The 22,350-nt window shown below is 34.0% G+C and overlaps 1 protein-coding gene across 1 annotated transcript; it reads left to right on the plus strand.

Moving 5' to 3' along the window:
- Positions 1 to 1,790: 1,790 nt before the first annotated feature.
- On the plus strand, positions 1,791 to 21,119 carry LOC109136247 (chalcone synthase 2). Its single transcript, XM_057392361.1, has 4 exons — positions 1,791 to 1,886; positions 18,387 to 18,570; positions 19,838 to 20,286; positions 20,570 to 21,119. The coding sequence occupies exons 1-4, from the start codon at positions 1,791 to 1,793 to the stop codon at positions 21,116 to 21,118; spliced, it is 1,278 nt and encodes a 425-aa protein (XP_057248344.1). The 3' UTR covers position 21,119.
- The last annotated feature ends 1,231 nt before the right edge of the window (positions 21,120 to 22,350 follow it).

Below are 22,350 nucleotides of genomic sequence, written 5' to 3' on the forward strand. Positions count from 1 at the left end.
ATTGGTGATAGTATTGCATTTAAAAACCAAAAAGACCAAACTACTAAATATATCACAATATCCAAATACAACTTCAAATTGATTTTCACAATTGGCATGGAAAACTTTTGTTAGCTTGATCGAGTTGGAGGAAGATTTGGGTTTCAATCTTTATCTCTCTTTATCCCTATCTCCATTTTCTAAGTAATTCAGCAAAATGGGTATGCTATCATAGTAGCATTGTCCTAATTAAACTATTCACATCTATTATTTTTGTTCGTCAAAAATTCCATGTAATTGACCAAACTTCGAGGAAAAGAACGAGGAAAATTTGTTGCAATGTCACAGATTATGTCTATTGCTTGGCTGCAAGAAGATTAATTTTTGAAAAGAAAAAGTCTTCTTCTCACTCACTCATGCCATCTCCTCATTAAAAAAAAAACAAAAAAACTTATCAAAAAAAAAAAATCATGTCATCTGCTCCTTGAAATGCTTATCTTGGTGTTCTTCTTCTCTTAGTCTACTGTTGATTTGTTATGTTCATTTTATATAATGATGGTGCTAATTTATGTTATTTCAATTTAAATCATAGAAAACTTCTTTCAGCACTTAAAAAAAAGATTAACCATAGATTAAAAAAATGATGAAGACTATAATTTATTGATCAGTCAAAAATGGGAAAAACCCAAATGTCGTATTAACCAAGATACAATCAAATACCAATGAAATTTCAAGCTTTCAAACCAAAATTTAATCAACTTATGAACCATTAAAGATCCAATTTCACAATGGGGTTAAGGGAGAAGAGAGCAAACTAACTTGTGACTTGTGAGAGTGAAGATAGAACAAGAAAATATGAATATGAATATGAAAATGAACCACAAGCCAGAGCACGACCACAAGTTAACAACGCAGATCTACAAGCGAGCAGCCATTAAGCGTTTGAGCGACAAGCCATTTACCAGCAGCCGATAATTTCTGAGAGAGAGTAAACCGGAGTGACGGAGAGAAAGGAGGCCAGGAGGAGAGAGAAAAGGAAAGAAGTTCAGTTAGGGTTTTGTTTAGTCTTACACGCGCTTCTCCTCTCTTTGTTTTTTTAATAAAAAAACTCAATTTTTTTTTTAAAAAAATAGGGGTAGCACGTGCTACCCCTTGTTACTATGTGGCTCCGCCCATGTGGCCCACATACACCGAGTGCATGTGTAGTCTTTGCGTCTTGAACTTTGATACAATTCTTATTTTGCAGTTATTATACTTGAAAAAATGTACAAATGTATAATTCACATTTAATGTAGTTGAAAATCTGATATATAAACCAAAAATTTTCAGAAAAGTAAGGAAATTTGTAAAATAGTACCTTTTGTAGTACTGATTTTGTGAACTAGTACCTTTATTGTTTTATTTTGTCAACTAGTATCTTTAAGTCCTTTAATCTTTTATTTTCAGTACCTTTACTTCATTTTTCGGCCAAAACGGTCAACAATCCGAAGTTGACTTCAATTCTCCCTCCAAATTTTGCGCTTTTTTTTTTCTGCTTCTGATGGAGCATGCTCTCACTCTCCTATTTTAAATCCATTTCTCCCCCAATTTTCAACTCTTTCATCTTCCATCTTTACTTTCTCACCAACCTCAGTTCAGTTTTAGTAAATACTGTACTCTCTCTCCTCTCACATTCTCTCTCCTTTCTGTCTCTTTCTTCCTTCTGCCATTTAGTCGAACCTTGGTCCACCCAATCAAAAAGCTCACAGACCCTGTGCCTACTCTCCTTATCATAAAATTTGCATGTTATAAATTTCCTCCCTGGATTATCAATGGCCCATGATCTTTTTTCAGCAATTGAGACTCCACATCCACATTTCCTAGTACATTTGGCTGAGGAAGATCTAGACATTGAAGAAGACATTCTTGTATAAGATTAAAACAAACAAAAAATTAGCCCTAGTTTTCTGAAAATAAAACCAAAAGGAATTGATATAACATACCTCTGAAATTGAAAAAGACTTAGATTGGAATCCAATTTCCAATAGTTGAATTGGCTTTCACAAGGTAAAATTTAGGGTTGGCAGGGAGAATTTTGATGAGAATGGTTAAGGGTACTGTCTTTTAGGGAAGGGATGGATTAAAGTGGGAGAATTATCTTGGGGGGGGGGAGAGGAGTTAAAAGACTTAATGTGCAGCACACGCGCAAAATTTGGAGGGAGAATTGAAGTCAATGTCGGATTATTGATCATTTTGGCCGAAAAATGAAGTAAAGGTACTGAAAATAAAAGATTAAAAGACTTAAAAGTACTAGTTGACAAAATAAAACAATAAAGATACTAGTTCACAAAATCAGTGCTACAAAAGGTACCATTTCACATTTTTTTGAAAAGTAATAGGATACTGATTAGTGATTAAAGCATTTGGTGTCGATATTACCATGTACTTCCAATCGAGTTCTACTTAGAAAAGTAATAAAACACCTCAAAATTGCAATCCATTGATATTTAACTAGTAGTGGGGGAACTGGGGTTTGTTGTGGGGATGAGGGCTGCAGGGGTGGGGTGGCTAGGTGCTGGTAGTTGTGCAGGAGAAGAAGTAGAGGAGGGAGAAAAGAGAAAACCTACATTTGCAGGTTACCAACAAGTAAGAGACCATTTTGAGCAGACACATCCTAAGGTGGGATTGTTCCCAAATTTATAAAAGGTTGGACTGTTTTGGGAGGATCAGTCAAAGTTAGGATTATTCCCATCAAAAAACCCCTTTCATTACAAGGTCAAAAACAACTCGATAGAAAACCCCTATTTCGAGGAAAAGGAAAAGCAAACGGCATAAATCTAGGGGCTTAGAAACTGCCAGGGGTGCCTCGACATTCCTCACCAGCGGTTGCCGAGCCCCCTACCCTTTCCTCTCATGGTCCTTGTCTACAACACTGCGTCAGATAAACAAGCTTTTGTGTTAGTTCCCTTTCTTGTACCTCTCTTAAATTTTCTAATTCTCGAGTAAGACTTAAGAAAGGAGGTATCGGAAGCCCATTTCTATCGAAGATGTTGTTTATGTTTTCATTTTCCTTAAATTATCTAATCTGCTTTAGTATAAGTTTAGTGTTAGACAATCCCAATTTCCCTTGGTGCTCTTCCTATGGATGTTTCAGAGTTTGGTTAAGTGTTTGAGGAGTTAAGTGGTGTGATTTGAAAAATGATAATTTTAGACGAGATTTTCGTACTTTGTGGTTGCATATCTTTAATTTGTGCTCAGATGAGCTCAAAAAGAAGCCAATAGCCCCTCTTCAAATTCTAAGAGATGAGGAGGGAAAAGTGAAACTTGGTCTCAAGTCGAATGAAAAGAGTTTTTCTTAGCTTCCAAAGACAATGATATCAAGATGCATGCTTATGTTGGGGTCTCCAAATGGGAGAGAAGAATCATCTATGGGAACCTCTCAAGAAGACGCTCCATCTTAAAAAAGATTCACTTGACTAGAGTTTACAGTTAAAGTATTCTGATGAGTGATATTTATGTCACTCTAAACCCCTTATCTATACTAACATATTAAAAGGTGTTCCTAAACAAGGAATGGTGCCACGTGACGCTCTCCATTAGGATTTTTCAATCCATGTATTTCACATACAATAAAAAAATTAGAAAATAATATGTATAAGATATGATCGCGTGACTTCAAAGTCATAAATTAAAGTATTAATCACTAAACCAAATCATATTTAGTGTTATCATTTTAAAGTAAAATATTAATAAGTGAAAAATATCATTACACGGGTCTAGCCCGAGCCTAAAAACTAATTTATCCCTATATTTAACCTTTCTTTTCTATTTTACCCTCTTTTTATAAGTTTGTTTTGCTTAGATTGCACCTTTTTTTTTACTAGTTTTTTTGGTTGTGTCTTTGTTTTACTCTTCGACCTACTTTTTACATTATTTTCTTGGTTCTTTGTAGGTCCAATTAAAATATACTTTTAATTTCACCTATAAAAGCCAAAGGAATGCACAAATGTGGAGTAAATCATGAATAATGAAGGAACGAAGGCAAATGGGAATTGAAGCAACAAAGTTCACAACATGGTCCACTTTGAATGACCATATCTTCCATACCACACATCATTTTGCTGTGATTCAAATCGAAGAATAAAATTTTGCTCATTATCTTTTCAATGATACATGCTTGATTTGGATTAAAAACGAGAAACTTATGACTATTTAAATTGAACTGTTTGCCCAGTTTTCTAACGAGCGCTCGCTCCCTTTCTCAAAGGAGTGCCCGCTCCTTGTTATTTCGAGCTCTTGCTCGCTGATCGCTCCAACTTTCTGCCAATACCAGTTTCCTTAGGAGCGCCGACTCCTTTCAAATTTTCAAGACAACTCTGTTTTTAACGCGGCTCTTTAATGATGTAATAGTTGGACTTATAAATAGGATATCTCTAATTTACGGGGAAGACCCGAGTTGAGGGAGGATTAGCCTCAATTAGTCTTAGATTAGGATTTTAAGTGAGAGAAAGTCTCAAAACTACCTAGAGTGAGAAAGTGAGAAAACACAATGAAAAATGGAGGATTTTGGATAATCATCTAGTGACAAGAAGATTTGAAGTTTTCTTTACATCTATCAATGAGAATTTCTTACTCTCTTTTCTTTTTTTATTTCTTATTTTAATTGTTTTCATTATATTAATTGTTCATGCTTAGTTTAATTATATGTGGTTTATTTTGTTAGTTTATTGTTAGATTAATACGTATTATCATGTTATTAGTTGTTAATTTTTCTCTAAGTTTCTCTTTTTTGTGCTTGTGGAATATTTTGTTGGTTAGGGTTTGGTGAAAATCCAACAATGATAATTTGGGTGTTGGAATATTAAATTTGGGCAGTTTGATTGGGCTAATTCATTGATTAATATAATAATTACTATTTGCACTACAAGAATTGATACTTGTGGATTGACATTGTACCTTAATGTTTGTTTTATTGATACCTTAATCAAATTGAGAGAGGAGATTAAGGTTGATATTCATGCTATTATCTTGCTTAATTACTCATGAGAGTGAGATTTGAGTGAGTGTTTTAAGTTGTGGATTGACATTGTACTTATCCACTTGGTTTTATATTTAAGACCATGAGAATGGCTTAGTTATGTGACTTAGGTAGTTTTATGCACCCCTTGAGAGAGGGAATAAAGCTAATTAAGAGTCAATTACCTCAATTAGTTGCTTGGTTTTCTTTCCTCCATGTTTCACCTTTCTAATTACCTAAATCATGATTTGATTGGTATTGGATACCTTTCTCTAATCCTATTTGTTCTTTGTTAGTTATTAGTTTAATTCAACAAACTTTAGTTGGTAATTGATACCTTCCGACTCTTTTTCCGGCGTAGCTTATTAATTAGTTAACACATATCGATGTTCCTTTTAGTCCTTGTGAAAAATGACCCTTGCTTGCCACTTTACTTAGGTTAGTGGTCTATAGTTAGGTTTAGTTTGACTTTAGGAGATTAGTAACGACCTAATTTTCCTACGTCATATTCGTGTATGGAGAAGAGGAGAGGTCTTTATCTAAATCAGGATCCTTGTTCTAAGTTTATGTTAGTACTTAAATATGTTGTTGGATGGATTCGATTTTGTAATTTAGCGATTGTGGGTTCCAATCTTCTGATCAGGTCATGGGTGATGAATTAAAAAAATTTAATTCACCCCATGTTCATGTGATGTTTATATAAGAGTCATTACACTTCAAAATAAATCATCTTACGGGAAGTTGTCTAATTTTATTCTAGGGCAAGTTTCGAGTTCCACAAAATTTGAGTTTTTGCCTCTTAGGGAGAAACTCAAGATACCCTTTATATAGAGTATAAAGTCACATACGAAAGTGGCTTCTTTCTCAGTTCAATCTATAAAATTTCAGGAAGATTTTTTATTTTAAGGGCCTTAATTGGATTTATCCTCTTGTATATATATTGTCCTACAAGATGAGAGGTGACAATCCATCTTTGAAGACCGTTTTTGTTTAGATTCTTGACAATATCCATCACACTTCAGCTGTTTTTTCTTTACAAGATATAACATGCAACTCCACCAAAAAATCACGCAGAAGACGTACTCTCCACAAAGACCATAATGTTCTCTGATTGGAGAGTTGAACTGATAAGGCAACAAGATGGTGTACTATATAACTATTTGTCGGTTTTACTTTATAAGGTTTGAAAGAGCTAGTAAAGCTCAATTCAGTATTCCTTTATTTTCTATTTCTCGTTTAGATGTTCCATCTCTAGTTTGTAATTATGATTTTAATTAACGCAAATCTCGTTGATGACAAAACAAACTTCAAGTCATTTACAATATTGTACGAGTTGATACTATGACAAAGACAATGCATGGCATTAGTGACAAACACCGTCCAAGACCACAAAAATCACAATCAAATACAATATGAAAATAGAGAAATAACAATAAACAAGAGACAAGTGTTTTATGAGGAAATTTTAATTTCCTCCCCTCAAAATAAATTATATTATTAAGTTCCTCCAAAATAATACTTCTCCTCATTTGATGGTTCCTTCCACTCAAAAATAATAATTATTTTATGTGTATTTTCTAGTTAGGCCTAAACTCCCATTTATAGGCTAAACAAGAAAACAAACCTAATTTACTAGAATTATAATACTTGTCCCAAGATAATAATTCTAAGTACATAGTTACCCAATTACAAACTTCACTAAATTAGGAAACTAAATAAAGTAAATCAAACAAACAAATAATTTGCCAAGCCAAAAATCTTGCGGAGATCAATTTGCCATCATACTACCAAACTTCATATATCATACAGACCGGCTCATGGACCACTCTATAGACTAGCAACTGAAACACATATAAACTTTTGTATACCAGCAGACCAGGTTCCTACGTTGGTTTCTCTACTCGATAAATATTCGGACAACATAATGAACCACTTTATTGGTTTTGTAATCCTAAACTTTTCTAAAATGACAGACCATCTACCTTGGTTTCTCTACTCTATCAATCTTCGAAGAAAATAATGAGCCATTGTACTGGGATATCCTAACACATGATTGTTCTCTGCTTCGAGTGCTTTCTGCACGTAATAGCACAAAGTTTCCGTTTACTACATTCAGGGACGGCTTTTAACATGTTCAACATGTTCCATGGAACAGGACCCTTTAATTGCGAAGACCCCAAAATAGAAAAGGCTTATCTACATATTTGGACTAATGGACGAGCTATTACATTATTTAATTTTTCTAATATGAGTTCGCACAGGGCCTTTTTATAGTTTGAGACGGCCCTGACTACATTTAACAAGCTAATTAACTTTGTCCTGGTGGCCTGGTGGGTATAGAAATTAGACCGTGTCAGATTTGTGTCATTTTTGTCATAATATTACGTTCATGTCAATTAATTTATATATAGATGGATCAAAGTTCAGGTCATTGAAAAGTATAAGTTGGCGGATCAAATCATCATATAGTCATATTTGGTTATAGAAATCAAAGCTTAAACTACTAAAAGAAAGCTAAGCTAAGCCATGTTAAGTTCAAGCAAAAGAATAATTTGAAAAAATCACTTTAACTAGTAAAATTAAATCTGTTTTATTAAGTAGAAATCAGTTTTGATCAAATCAGGAGAAAATCAATAAAACTAATTGAATAATATTAATAATTTAATTTCAATTGAATTATAAAAAGTTTGTTTAGCAATTTCATGTTGTTGTAACCTAAGGGAACATTCAAGAAGGGGGGGGGGGTTGAATTGAGTGGTGAAATCTAATCGATTTTCGCAAAAATCCTTTCGCAGCTCAGTGCCAGGCTCTGAGCTGAACACTCGAAAATTACTAATTTGCGTTTTTGCGAATAATAAACTTAAAAGATATTAGATTTGACACAATATATAACGTGGTTCAATCTCACCTCTGAGATCTACGTCCACAAGAAACAAAAACTCTTTTATTTCTTTGAATCCTAAATATCAAACTCTTGATACAATACGATTCCCCTCACTACTAACCCTAGTAATGACTCCCAACACTTAACTCTAAGTGTTGACACTCTTATAATGTAAAAGTTACAAAAAGAACGATCCTCAATGATGTGCTTCTTAGTCAAGCAAATAGAGGACAATTACAATTATGAAATAGTAACTTAAACCTAATAGCTCAGTGCTATGCTCAGTGCCAAGGAAATAGTTTTCAGCTTTTAATTAGACTCGATTTTTCTCTCTGAAAACGTAGATTTAAAAGTGAATTCTGATTCCCTTTTATAGGCTTGGTTAGGACGAAAATCACTTAAAAATATCTTTATCTTTTAATCCTTGATTTAAGGGATAAAACTTTATCTTTTTCTATCTTTATCTTTTAAACAAACAAAGATAAGTTTTCCATAGATTTTCTTTTTCAACTCAAAGTCTGTTTATATCTAAAAAGTATTTTTCCAAATCCTTTTAGAAAATCTGAAAACATGTTTTAATAAAATTCTGTTTTATAAAAATCTTTTTATTTAAAACCACGGTTTTTATCAAAATCTTTTTTTTTTCAAAAACTCGTTTTTATAAAATCTGATTTTTATTAAGATCTTTTTCAAAACTCGTTTTTCAAAAACTTATTTTTATTAAAATCTTTTCAAAACTCGTTTTTATCAAAACTTATTTTTATAAAATCTTTTTCTTTAAAAACTCATTTTCCTAATCCCTTTTGATTTCTGATTTTAAAACTTATTTCCTTTTATATAGAAATATAATTTTAATATAATTATTTACTTTCTTAACTCAAAGAAGATAATAATTATATTAACTTTATATTTCTATATTGAGCACATTGCATATTACTAAGCATATTACATTTGAATCTAAAGTTACTATTCTAAGAAATTATAAACTCGAACTTCATTCTTGATTCTTCTTTTCTTCAAAGTCTTCGTTTATCAATTTCTTTCTTCATGCATCTGTTGCAACTGTTACATACTTTCATGCTATAACATATTATATTAATTTTCATCATCAAAACATAACATGTGCATAAAACATAACATGTACATGCACAACAAATTCCCCCTTTTTGATGATGACAAACCATGAATATAATATTGTTAAATAAACATTTGTTCCCCCTTAAAGTATGCATATTGACTTTTGTTCCCCCTCAAACAATGCATGGATTTTTCACCCTTTATAGAACCTATCCGTACATCAGAGTAATAGCATTCAATTATTCACTTTTGTCCCACATGCTCATTTATATTCAATTCACATTAGCTCAACCTAGGATATCATCAAGACACAAAGTCAATATTATATACCTTCTTTTCCCCCTTTTGTCATTCTCAAAAAGTACATAAAGACAAAAAAATCATTCACAGAATCAGAAGAGTTTAAAATAATCCAATAGCTCAACTATTTAAGCTAGTGATGCTGGTGCTACAACCAACACCAATTCACAATCTTCAGAATAATCCAAAATAACATCCAACAGTATCGAAAACAGTTTTAACAAAAAATTTGTCCAAAAACTACAAGGAATATGCAAAGATACATAGTAGAACTGGGATCAAAGGAGTTAAGGTGATCAAGGCAGTAGAAGTGGGAAAAATCTGGGCATGATGGAGAGGGTGATCAGAAATAGTACGGCTAATGTAGCATTGTCCACCCATACACAACCAGCCAATTTTGAGTCTTATAATCCGAAAACCCAACATAGGGAACACCAAGAATATCAGCTAATGTATCAACATCCATATGAATCGAAACCCCATTAACATTTGCCTTTAATTCCAACACATCTGAAAGTTCTAGGGTTTGATAAAATTCTTTAACTTCTTGAGTTTGAATGGCTTTAAGCAAAAACTTGAACACAGGTTTCGAAATCCACGGGGATGCGAAAACGCGCCCAGAAAGAATTTTTATGCCGGCGGAGGAAGCAATTCGACGACGCTTTGATGAAGACGGGTCGAATGACGGAGGGTCGGTGGCAGCGGAAGTTTTGCGTTTGCGGGTCGAGGGGGATGGAGGTTTTTTTTTTTTTTTTTTCGGTCGTTCGTACCAGCAGCATCGCACCGTTTTCGAGTCGGCGGAGTTTATGAGGTGGTAGCAGCGGAAGTCATCGGAATTTTCCGGTTGAGTGTTCGAGTGATGGGTTTTGTAACGGGTTTTTGGAACCGGAATTTCATGTTGTGGTATTTTCTTGGACGGTTGTTTTGAGGCGAAGGTTTTGGAAACAAGTGAATGGTTTGGAGGTAGAGGTGGAGGGGTAGAGGTTTTCAGGGGAGAAGGAGTCGCCGGTGAGGTGGTCTTCCTTTTAAAGATCCGGCGGGTGGTTTTTCGACCCATGGGTTAGGCCCCCTTTTTTTTCGTTTTAGGGAGAAGGATGGAGATTTTGAAAGTGTTTAGGGTTTGTGTTTAATGGGTGGACCAGATTTTGAAGTAGGTTAAGAGGGGGGACCTTTTTTTTTTTTTTTTTAATTTGGAGGAGAGATTGTGTTTGGGCTTTTAGTTCACTATGCACCTCTAACAACCTTGCATACATTTTTTAAAAAATTTTGAAAACCAATATTTTGAAATTATTTTAGTTTTATCAAAGCAACATCAAATGGATATTTTCGAAAACATGATACTTTTGTTGGAGTTTTTCATGGAATTTTTCTAAAGCAACTTAGGTGTCAGTTATCAGGACAGCATCAATAGCCTTTTCAGGAGTCTTGGATTAAATAAAAAACTGACTTAGTGTAGATATAATCTTTCGAACTCTTAAGCATGTAAAGGGGTCAAATAAGCACATAAATCAACTAAGTACCAGAAATCAATCCCAAAGCTAATCTAAGTTTTTCAAATCTTTCACGAGCAAGTGGTTTAGTGAAAATATCAGCTATTTGGTCTTCAGTACAAATAAATTCAAGGGCTTCCTTTTTCTACATGATTACTTGTTTGTTTTAGGAACCCATATTTGCTTGGGTCCCTTTTTCTTACGTTGAGCATCTAGTATGTCTTTTCTAACCCAGATTTGAGTAACGTGTTTGACATTCTTTGCAATTCGATTTTTCTTTTTGTTGCAGTCGTCAATTAGATGACCATTATTACCACAAAAATTGCAAATTAGATATTCCGGAAGGCCCACGTATTTTCTCTTTCGAAAGTCTCTTTCGAAGGTTCTGGCACTGAGCCTGGCACTGGGTTGCTGGTCAGTATATCCTAATCCAGTTTTGTTCATGTTGTTTGTGGTGCAAGATAAGTAATTTAGAGCATTCATCCCATTAGTCCATTTTTCGTGCATCTTTCGAGCAATAGAAAGTTGTGATTCCAAAAATTCAACTGAGGTGTTCAAATCACTACTTCTTTTTCGGGAAATCTCTAAGTCCTTTTTAACCTTATCCAGTTCTTCTTTATTTTCTCATGAGGGGACAATTTCAGATTGTTGTCTTGAATTTTTAAGTTCATTCAACTCGTGATTTAAATTTTCAATTTGTTCCTCAAGACTAGACTTTTCAGCTTGGAACTCAGTGACTGGCACTGAGTTGTTTACGAGATTATCAACTAGAGTCTTTTCTGTGTGTTTATCTCTAAGTCTTTCTCGTCAATCCTTTTTATTAGAGTTTTGTTTTCTTTCAGCAATTCCTTATATTCTTTTTCTAATCCAATTTTTAGCCTGGTAAATTTTTTATTTCCTTTTTCATTTATCAAAATTATCATTCATGTTTTGACAATCATCAATTACGTTTTCAAGCAATATGACAAGCTTACTTTTGGAAAGAAGATGAATTGAAGGTTTTAAAGAAGTTAGACTTACCTCACTGCTTCTTCCTCTTCAAGAGGGTTCGAACTTTTAGCCATCAAGCATAGATGTGAGTCGTCATGGCTCAGTGCCGTCTTCAGAGTGGTCTGTACAGCATTCAGACATAATTTTGCTTCGTGGCTCTGAGCGTGGCACTGATCTTCGTCAGAATCCGAGTCTCCCCAGACTGCTGCGATCATGGCTTTCTTGTACTCCTTCTTCGACTGCTCTCGTTTTTCCTTAGGCTTTTCTTCAATCCACAAAGGACATTCTTTAATCCTGTGATCGAACTCACCACACTTGAAACAACCAGAGTTAGTAGCACTTTTCTTAGGGTTAGAAGTGTGCCTTTACCTTTGAAGTTTCCACTTCTCCTGAAGTTGTTGCTCCTGTTCTCTTTTAAGAAATTTTGAAACTTTCTAGTTAGAGACGCTACTTCTTCATCACTTTCACTATCATCCGTTTCTACTTCAGTTTTTAAGGCCAACCCTTTATTCTTTGGTTCATTTGATTTAGGATCTAAAACAAGTTCATGGGTCATTAAAGAACCAATTAGTTGTTCTAGTGAGAGTTTTGTTAGATCTTTAGCCTCTTGAATAGCAGTGATTTTGGGAAGCCATTTATTAGTCAAACTTCTTAACACTTTTCTAACTAAATCTTCAAGAATAGTTTTTCCTAAGGATCTTAGTTCATTAGTTATTAGTGTGAATCTGGTAAACATATCTTTAATAGATTCGTCCTTATTCATTGTGAACAATTCATATTCAGGACTAGTAAATCTATCCTAGACTGTTTTACCTCGTTTGTACCTTCATGGGCCAATTCCAATGTGTCCCAAATTTCCTTAGCAGTGGTCGCCGAGATTCTTGAATATTCATCAGGTCCAATTCCAGATTGGAGAATACTCATAGCTTTGAAATTCTTTTCGGCCTTTCCTAGTCAACAGAATTGTACTCATCTTCCTCCTTGTCGATCAGGTTTCCTTCATCATCTTTGTTTTGAATAGGAAGAGGTCCAGTCTTTATGATTCTCCAGCATTGAAAGTCAGAACCTTGAATTAGATCCTCATCCTAGTCTTCCACCATCCATAATCTTTCCCGTTGAAAATTCTGGAATACTTGTCACGAAAGTCATCTTGTGTGTTCATGTTTCTATTCTCTAGATGTGAGTCTTACGAGAATAGCCTGCTCTGATACCACTTGTTGTAACCTAAGGGAACATCAAGAAGGGGGGGGTTGAATTGAGTGGTGAAATCTAATCGATTTTCGCAAAAATCCTTTCGCAGCTCAGTGCCAGGCTCTGAGCTGAACACTCGAAAATTCTAATTTGCGTTTTTGCGAATAAAAACTTAAAAGATATTAGATTTGACACAATAATATAACGTGGTTCAATCTCACCTCTGAGATCTACGTCCACAAAAAACAAAACTCTTTTATTTCTTTGAATCCTAAATATCAAACTCTTGATACAATACGATTCCCCTCACTACTAACCCTAGTAATGACTCCCAACACTTAACTCTAAGTTTGACACTTTATAATGTAAAAGTTACAAAAAGAACGATCCTCAATGATGTGCTTCTTAGTCAAGCAAATGAGGACAATTACAATTATGAAATAGTAACTTAAACCTAATCGCTCAGTGCTATGCTCAGTGCCAAGGAAATAGTTTTCAGCAATTAGACTCGATTTTTCTCTCTGAAAACGTAAGATTTAAAAGTGAATTCTGATTCCCTTTTATAGGCTTGGTTAGGACGAAAATCACTTAAAAATATCTTTATCTTTTAATCCTTGATTTAAGGGATAAAACTTTATCTTTTTCTATCTTTATCTTTTAAACAAACAAAGATAAGTTTTCCATCTAGATTTTCTTTTTCAACTCAAAGTCTGTTTATATCTAAAAAGTATTTTTCCAAATCCTTTTAGAAAATCTGAAAACATGTTTTAATAAAATTCTGTTTTATAAAAATCTTTTTATTTAAAACCACGGTTTTTATCAAAATCTTTTTTTTTTTTTTATAAAATCTGATTTTTAAATCTTTTTTCAAAAACTCGTTTTTATCAAAACTTATTTTTATTAAAATCTTTTTCTTAACTCGTTTTTATCAAAAACTTATTTTTATTAAAATCTTTTTCTTTAAAAACTCATTTTCCTAATCCCTTTTGATTTCTGATTTTAAAAACTTATTTCCTTTTTATATAGAAATATAATTTTAATATAATTATTTACTTTCTTAACTCAAAGAAGATAATAATTATATTAACTTTATATTTCTATATTGAGCACATTGCATATTACTAAGCATATTACATTTGAATCTAAAGTTACTATTCTAAGAAATATATAAACTCGAACTTCATTCTTGATTCTTCTTTTCTTCAAAGTCTTCGTTTATCAATTTCTTTCTTCATGCATCTGTTGCAACTGTTACATACTTTCATGCTATAACATATTATATTAATTTTCATCATCAAAACATAACATGTGCATAAAACATAACATGTACATGCACAACACATGTGTAAAAACAGGGCTTGAGTAAAAATCATACTTTAGCCTAATGAAAAACAATAGTCAATAAGCCAAAGCAAAAACCTTCCAAAAATGGGAAAGACAAGGCTTGATGTCTAAAGGCTAATCCCAAAACCAAGGCTGACCATGACTCCCAGAAGCATAATGACAAGCTATATCGAGTAACAACTATGACTTGCTCTATAAGCAATAATAAATGGTGATAACGATAGTGAATTTTATTGTAAATTTTAAGTATCCATAATTTCCATTATTATTCCGTACATGCGACCAATCATGGTAATATATTGATGTCTGTAGGATTAACGCATTACCATTACCATCAATTATAATCGCTTACCAAATAGACTCGAAATGTTTTGAGGCATTCAGAAAAGAGCGAGCTCCAATGGCGGAAGGTTGTGCACTGCATGCTGCTGGCAAATGGCCAGACCGCACGCCCGCACCTACCACGAGACCGCCAGTAGGAAGAGTAATCGACCCCCAAAGCAGGGCGGGGGTAATGAAGGGACTGAAATCGAGAAAGAAAAGTATGATTCTACTTATTTTCTTCGAAGTATAAAATTCTTGTGCAACTATGTTGGAGTACAAGGTGACATTTAAGAAGGGGGAGTTGAATTGAGTGCCTAAATCTAATCGCTTTTCGCAAAAACTTTGTTATAGCACTGTGCTTAACACAATGTCATTCACTCGTAATTCTCCGATTTGTATTTTTGCGAAAACTAAAATGTAACTCGATATGAAATCAAATGTCAAACACCAGAAATAACATGGTTCAATATCACCTCTGAGATCTACGTCCACACAAACAAACTCTTTTATTAATTGAATCCTAAAATATCAAACTTTTGATACAATAAGATTCCCCCACTACTAACCCTAGTAGTGCTCCCCAACACTTAACTCTAAGTGTTGCCACTCTCTATAATAATGAAATTAAAGAAAGAATAAATCCTCAAAAGCGTGCTTCTTATTCAAGCAAATTGGAGGACAATTACAAACGTTGAATAGTTACCAAAACTGACTAGAACTTTGTGCTATACTTTGTGCCTTATGAAATAGTTTCCAGCTCTCGAAATCTCCGATATTATTTTCTAAAAACGTGAGTTATGAAACTGAGTTTCTATCCCTTATATAGTCTATTTTCTGAACGAAAATCCTTCTCTAAATGATAATTATCTTTCACTCCTAAGATTAAGGGATAAAACATTTTCCTTTAAGAAAACAATCTTTATCTTATTCATCTTTATCTTTAACTCTAAGAAGAAAAGTTTTTCTTACTTCAATGTTTATCTAAAACTTTGATGACCAAAACAGTTTTCCTTTTAAGAAGAAAAGTTTTTCTTAAATCAATGTTTATCTAAAACTTTGATGACCAAATCAGTTTTCTTTTTATCTTTAGTCACGCTCCTTTCATTTTCGAAATTCTTTTCCAAAATCGTTTCTTAAATTCGATTTTTACAAAATCTGTTTAAACTCGATTTTTCTAAAATCCTTTCTTAAATCGGTTTTTATCAAAACCGTTTTCTTAGATAATCTTAAATTTCGAATTACTATTTCCTTTTAATATAGATATATGAAATTAATATGATTATTTATTTCCTTAACTCTAAGAAAATAATAATCATCCTAATTTCACATTTCTATTTTTGACACACAATATATCATAAAGTTCTAATATATTACATTTGCATATTGGAACTAAATATGTAACAATATCTTGAATATTCATTTCTTTAAAGTCTTCATCCTTTCACTGACTTCAAATTTTGAAAATCTTTCTTACACCACTATTATAATTATATATATTATAAAATATATTGTTTATCATCATCAAAACTTATATAGACATGCACAACAAGCTACCATCCTAGCATAGTGCTTTTGACTAGGAATTAGGAAATACTAATTAATGGAATGACTAATATAATGTTGCAAATTTCTAGGGGTAACTAAAATTCAATCTGATTGGGTGGTACTAGTTCAATTGCGTATTGACTAAACTAGTAACTAGGGACATAACTAGTGGGTATTCATTTGTGTATAAACTTTCTTGTCTATTTTTAGTGGAGTGTTAATCAAGTATCCGAGCAACTTAGACTTGATTTGGTCAATGCTTAATTAAAACACAACCTGAATTGGCTGGATCCAAATTCAATCTGACTTGAAAATCTTAATAAGCACGAGTTTGGTTGTAAGACCCAACTGAACTCGACAAGCTCATAAGCAGCTCTATAACACTTTTGTTTCTTAGCTTTTTTTTCATATGGTCAGGGATTTTAAAAACTATAAAAGAATTATTAAAACATAAGTTAAAGATGGACGACCAAGCTAAGCTACCCAAGTACACCTCACGATCAGTCAATATATTTAGGGAGAAATGGTGATTATTCTTGAACCTAAAAGTAAACATATGAAGTAGCCCAAATCAGTCATTTACCCGTGAAAGGAATTCCATCACTTGGTAAAGTAGCATATTTTCGTTTCTAATGTTCGAATTTTGCGTTTCTAATGTTCGAATTTGCTACCTGCTTACTAGTTTATAATGATTAATATTAACTTTAATTTTTTGCTAGCCGATGCAAAACAATTTATTATGGATATGTTGCATTCTTTTTTCCACCGGCTCTTATGGCCTAAGGGCCTGTTCTCCCCAGCTTATTTTCAGTTCGGTTCAGTTCAGTTCAATTCAGTTCAGTTTAGTTCAGTTCAGTTCAGATCAGTTCAGTTCAGTTCAGTTCAGTTCAGCTCTTGACAATACTTTTACTCTCACATATCACTATTCATTTCAGTTCAGTTCAGTTCAATTCAGTTCAGTTCAGTTCAAATCAGTTCAGTTCAATTCAGTTCAGTTCAGTTCAATTCAGTTCAGTTCAATTCAGTTCAGTTCAGCTGTTTTATGCCGAAGAGAACAAGCCCTAAGGGGTGTTAATCGAGGAGCAACCTGCAAGCAGCTCGAACTTGACTAGCGACTAATTAAGATCAACTTGAGCAAGGGCCTAATGAGTTTAATGAGTAAAAAACACAAGTCGAGAAGGGTTGAATGATTTCCGTGCCAAATCCAATACAATTTTGCTCGCGATCAACTTGTTCGATTAACATCCCTAAATTTTCTAGAGCGTATTTTATCTAGTGGTTAGATGCAACATCAACTAGTAGTGTTATTCATTGTTTGGACTTGTGACCCAACCCGAGTCTTAGATTTGGGGTTATTGTGTATGTGTATGTATCTAAGGAGTAAAATAATGTTTTTTTTCCTTTATAGTGAAATCTTAATACTTGCTCTGTTTTTTAATAAGTAAAACATAAAAAATGGGGGAAACTAAATAATCTAGAGAGAGAAGGAGAAATGTGGGACCACAACAAAGTAAGGTAATTAACGGAGTGATCAAACAAATAGTGATCCCCTCTTACTTTTGAAATGACATATGTGTAATAAAAAATGAATTTTTTTTAATTAAATATCTTTTCAAGTTTGATGTCACTTATTGTGACACTTTTATTTTATATAAGGAAATTAAAGCATATAACATATGTTCTCTTTTTATCTCTATAATTGACTAATATATTGTTGGTGAACTACATAAATTTGTATATCAACGTATTGTTGTAACTGTCTTATAGGTTTAGTTAATAACACTAGTCCACAATATCTCATTATAAAATTCAATCTTGTGTTGTAACTGTCTTCTAGGTTTACCTAGGTCCCATAGGTCAGTAATTTCCTCTATTTTGTAGGAATTGGAACTTCCTATGGATTTCTACTTCCCATGAATTTGTCAACCAAACAACATAAAAAAACTCCAATTCCTAGAAATTCTAACTTCCCATACATATTAAACAATGTCAACTAAACAAGCACTAAGTCACTTTCAAACAGCTTAATGAGTATCATACATAGAACTAACTTTCAAACAGCTCATTATCTTAATAACCTTAAGAGAAAGACAAACCAAAAAAAAATCGCAAGGGCATTCCCACGTACAAACTAAATCGACGTGCCCTATATAAACCACAAGCCTCCAACCATTTTACTCGGTCCCTCACACTCTTAACATACATCTCTAAGACAAAACTTAAGTATTACTTAGTTAATTCTATATCACCAAAAATCCTGTCAAAGAAATGGCCACCCTCTGTTCAAGAAATCCGAGATGCCCAAAGATCCAATGGTCCAGCCACCATACTAGCCATAGGAACTGCCAACCCCGCCAATGAAATGTACCAAGCTGAGTATCCGGATTTTTACTTCCGAGTTACCAAAAGCGAGCATATGGACGAACTTAAACAAAAATTTAAGCGCATGTGTAAGTATCTACTCTCGTCTTTTCTTTCGTATATGTTTGATTAATCGATTGAGAATAGCATTACTTGACATATATATATAATACACATGAACCAAATATTTACTACTACCTCCCTATCAAATAAAATCTTACACTTTTTAAATCACGTACACGAGATAATTTTTTTTGTGTATAATTAAATGAAAAGGGGTAGGTGATTAAATTATTTAGTAACGCAACGAATTCACTCCACCAACACCTGGGATCCACCAGCACCATCCTACCACCGCCAGCAGCCACCACCATGCCACCACAAGCACCACCCTGCCACCACCTAAACCAAACACGACACTATCACCACCAACTCTCGCCACCATAACAACCACGACAAGACCACCCTGACCACCAACACCACCATTCAAAACCCACATCCAAACCCCACCACCATTCGAATCCCTAATCAAGAAACACAGATCCCATAACAAGAAACCCACCACCACAATTCATCGCCAGAAAAACACTTAATAACCCATATCAAGAAAAACTCGGAAAAACCCCAAACCCATATCGAGTCTAGGGCTCTGTTTGGGGAAGTATTTCAGGTGACTTAAATCATAAGGTGCTACAATTTTAAGTCACCTTATATGACTAGTGGTGTTTGGTGGAGGAACTTAAATAAAACTTAAGTCCAAATAAAATTTGATGACTGAAATTGAGTTGGAGTAAAATATAGCTTCTGAGATCAGGTGCTGAAATTTCATTTTTTATTATTTTCTTTTTATCTTTTTAAGCCTAAAAATATATTTTATTTTTATTTTTTAAAGGTTAAAAAGACATTTTAGCTACAGTCATAAATAATATTACCAAACAGGTTATGCAATCAGCTAGCTTATCAGTTTCAGCACCTTAACAGTTTCAGCTACTACCTAATCAGTTTCAGCCACCTTATCAGTTTCAGCTTCATTTCAATCAGTGTTGCCAAACATAGTCTAGATCTTATTTTACTACCCCAATTGATCTAGCTCCGACAAATTTTGGTGGTGATGTTGGAAAGAAGGAACAGAAGAATAGTTAGGTGAAAGATTGAGTAGGTTTATTAGTTTAGTTGTTTTAGATTAGGGTATGTAATCAAATTAATTTTATAAAGTAAGGGTATTTTAAGTATTTTTATAGCCTAAAACTTACTTAATAAGGAAAAAAAAAAGTGTACAAACATTCCATTTAAGAAAGTGTAGCATCTTATTTGATATGGATCGGAGGTAGTAATAGATGATAATAATATGCGCAGGTGACAAGTCGATGATCAAGAAGCGTTACGTGCACATGACAGAAGAGTTGCTACAAGAGAACCCACACATGTATGACTATAACGCCTCATCGTTAGATACTCGTCAAGATATTCTTGTAACTGAAGTGCCAAAACTCGGGAAAGAGGCAGCTGTTAAGGCCATTAAAGAATGGGGGCAACCAAGGTCTAAGATCACCCACGTAATCTTCTGCACCGCTTCTGGTGTAGACATGCCTGGAGCTGATTACCAACTTACTAAATTACTTGGCCTTCGACCCTCCGTGAAGCGGTTTATGCTTTACCAACAAGGCTGCTATGCGGGAGGTACCGTCCTTCGTTTAGCGAAAGACATCGCCGAGAACAACCGAGGAGCCCGTGTGTTGGTTGTGTGCGCTGAGATCACAGTCATCGGCTTCCGTGGGCCTACTGAGACACACTTGGACTCCATGGTTGTGTAGAATTTTTAGAGGAGGAAAGAGAGAAAACTTGGAGACAATTAAAAAGACTACATTTTTATATATTTCATACTCACATCATGAATAAACAAAACAACCTTTAAATAGGCATATAAAGCACTACTAATAACATGTTCACCATGTAGCCCACTACTTGCTATCCCACTAACTAGACCATTATCTAGACCACTACTTCTTAACCCACTAACTAATTATTAGCAACAAATCCTAACTATTAGGAAAACTATTTGACTAATTTTGTAGCATAATCCAACAGGTTGCTCAAACACTTTTTGGTGATGGAGCTGGGGCTGTGATCGTGGGTGCTGATCCAGATGAGTCTATTGAGCATCCTATCTTCCAGCTCGTGTGGGCCGCTCAAACTATACTCCCCGACTCAGAAGGTGCCATCGGTGGGCAGCTTCGAGAAGCTGGACTCACTATCCACTTATCAAAGGATTTACCAGGTCTTATATCTAAGAATATTGAGAAGGCTTTGGTTGAGGCATTCAAACCTATTGGGATCAATGATTGGAACACCATTTTTTGGGTGGCTCACCCTGGTGGCCGGGCGATTCTAGACGAAGTCGAATCAAAACTCGGGCTTAAGGAGGATAAACTTAAAACAACTCGACACGTACTTAGCGAGTATGGAAACATGTCAAGTGTTTGTGTTTTGTTCATCTTGGATGAGATGAGGAAGAGGTCAATGAGGGAAGGAATGGCTACTACAGGAGAAGGGTTAGAATGGGGTGTGTTGTTTGGATTTGGACCTGGCTTGACGGTTGAGACCGTTATGCTCCATAGCGTACCTATAGCCAACTAAATGATGCTCTAGCTAATAATTTCAGCGAAAGAAGTTCATTAACATCTCATATTATGCTTACTTACAGTCCTAGGCTCTTAGCTTGTGAAAAATATCATGTACTTTTGTAATTTTGATAATACTGGTTGTTTGATCGCCTCTCCCAAAGTTACTACAACTAGTGAGTTTAAGGACTTAAACTGTCGCATTAATGTATAATAATGTATTGTTATGTTATGTTCTCTTGAGCAATAATATTCTAGAAGAAATTTCCTCTTAAATTTTGTAGTTTGTGATCTAAAGATGTTTGTTAGATATTGTACTTGTGCGCTGAATATGTTTTTGAGTTGTTGACCTCTTGAACTTTGATACAATCTTTTTAGCAGTGGATAATATACTTGGAATAATATCCTCTTAAAAATCTGATATACAAACAAAGCTTTTTCAGAAATATAATAAGATACTAATTAGTGATTAAAGCATTTTGGTGCCGATATTAACATGTATTTCCAATCGAATACTTCTAAGTAATAAAACAACTCACAATTCCAATCGAGCAATCATTCTAAATTTCGCCCTCCATCCTATAATATATTTTCCATTAATTTTTGCACTATTTATGAGTAAGGAAAATCTAATAATTATTTTTCTAATATATAAGAAAATAAAAAAATATATCGTTAAGTAGTCTTGTTTGATTTATCTCAGTAAGTACAATCGAAAATCAAACTTTATAATTTTTCCTGATATGTAACTAAAGATATTAATGATACAAAACATGCATTGATAAACGTGAAAAGTAGAAATGAGAACTCTATTAGGGGACAGAGGGAATAACTAGATACAATATATAACAAAAGCTCAAGATTTAATGTTGAGTCGTGTAGTGTTTTGATGATTGTAAACAAATGATGATTATCTAACTAACATGTGCGTTTGAGATGTGCATATTACATTAACATATAACAAGTCATGGAAGGTTAAATATATCACATCATGAGGAGTTCCTAGACGAAATCCAATAAGTGAAGTTCCTGAGGAAGAAATCCAAAGAGAGTCAATGTTCCTAGATAAATTCCTAGAAAGAACATAAAGAGAGCAGTTCCTAAGTGAGCAAATTCTGAGTAGGAGCAGTTCCTGAGTGGAAGAGTTCTTAAGTGGGAACAGTTCCTGAGTGAAAGAGTTTCTGAGTGGGAGTTGTTCTTGAGTGGGAGCGGTTCTTGAAGTTTCATAGTTGAAACAAGCAGTTCCTA

This window comes from Beta vulgaris, chromosome 1, assembly GCF_026745355.1.
Source record: "Beta vulgaris subsp. vulgaris cultivar EL10 chromosome 1, EL10.2, whole genome shotgun sequence".
Taxonomy (NCBI): Eukaryota; Viridiplantae; Streptophyta; class Magnoliopsida; order Caryophyllales; family Amaranthaceae; genus Beta; species Beta vulgaris.

Bases quoted from the DNA above. Each gene is read 5' to 3' on its own strand.
- LOC109136247 (XM_057392361.1), top strand. From the start codon at position 1,791: ATGGCCCATGATCTTTTTTCAGCAATTGAGACTCCACATCCACATTTC. The intron at 1,887-18,386 runs GTATAAGATTAA...ATCCTGTCAAAG, and splicing joins ACATTGAAGAAGACATTCTT to AAATGGCCACCCTCTGTTCA. The intron at 20,287-20,569 runs GTTGTGTAGAAT...ATAATCCAACAG, and splicing joins AGACACACTTGGACTCCATG to GTTGCTCAAACACTTTTTGG.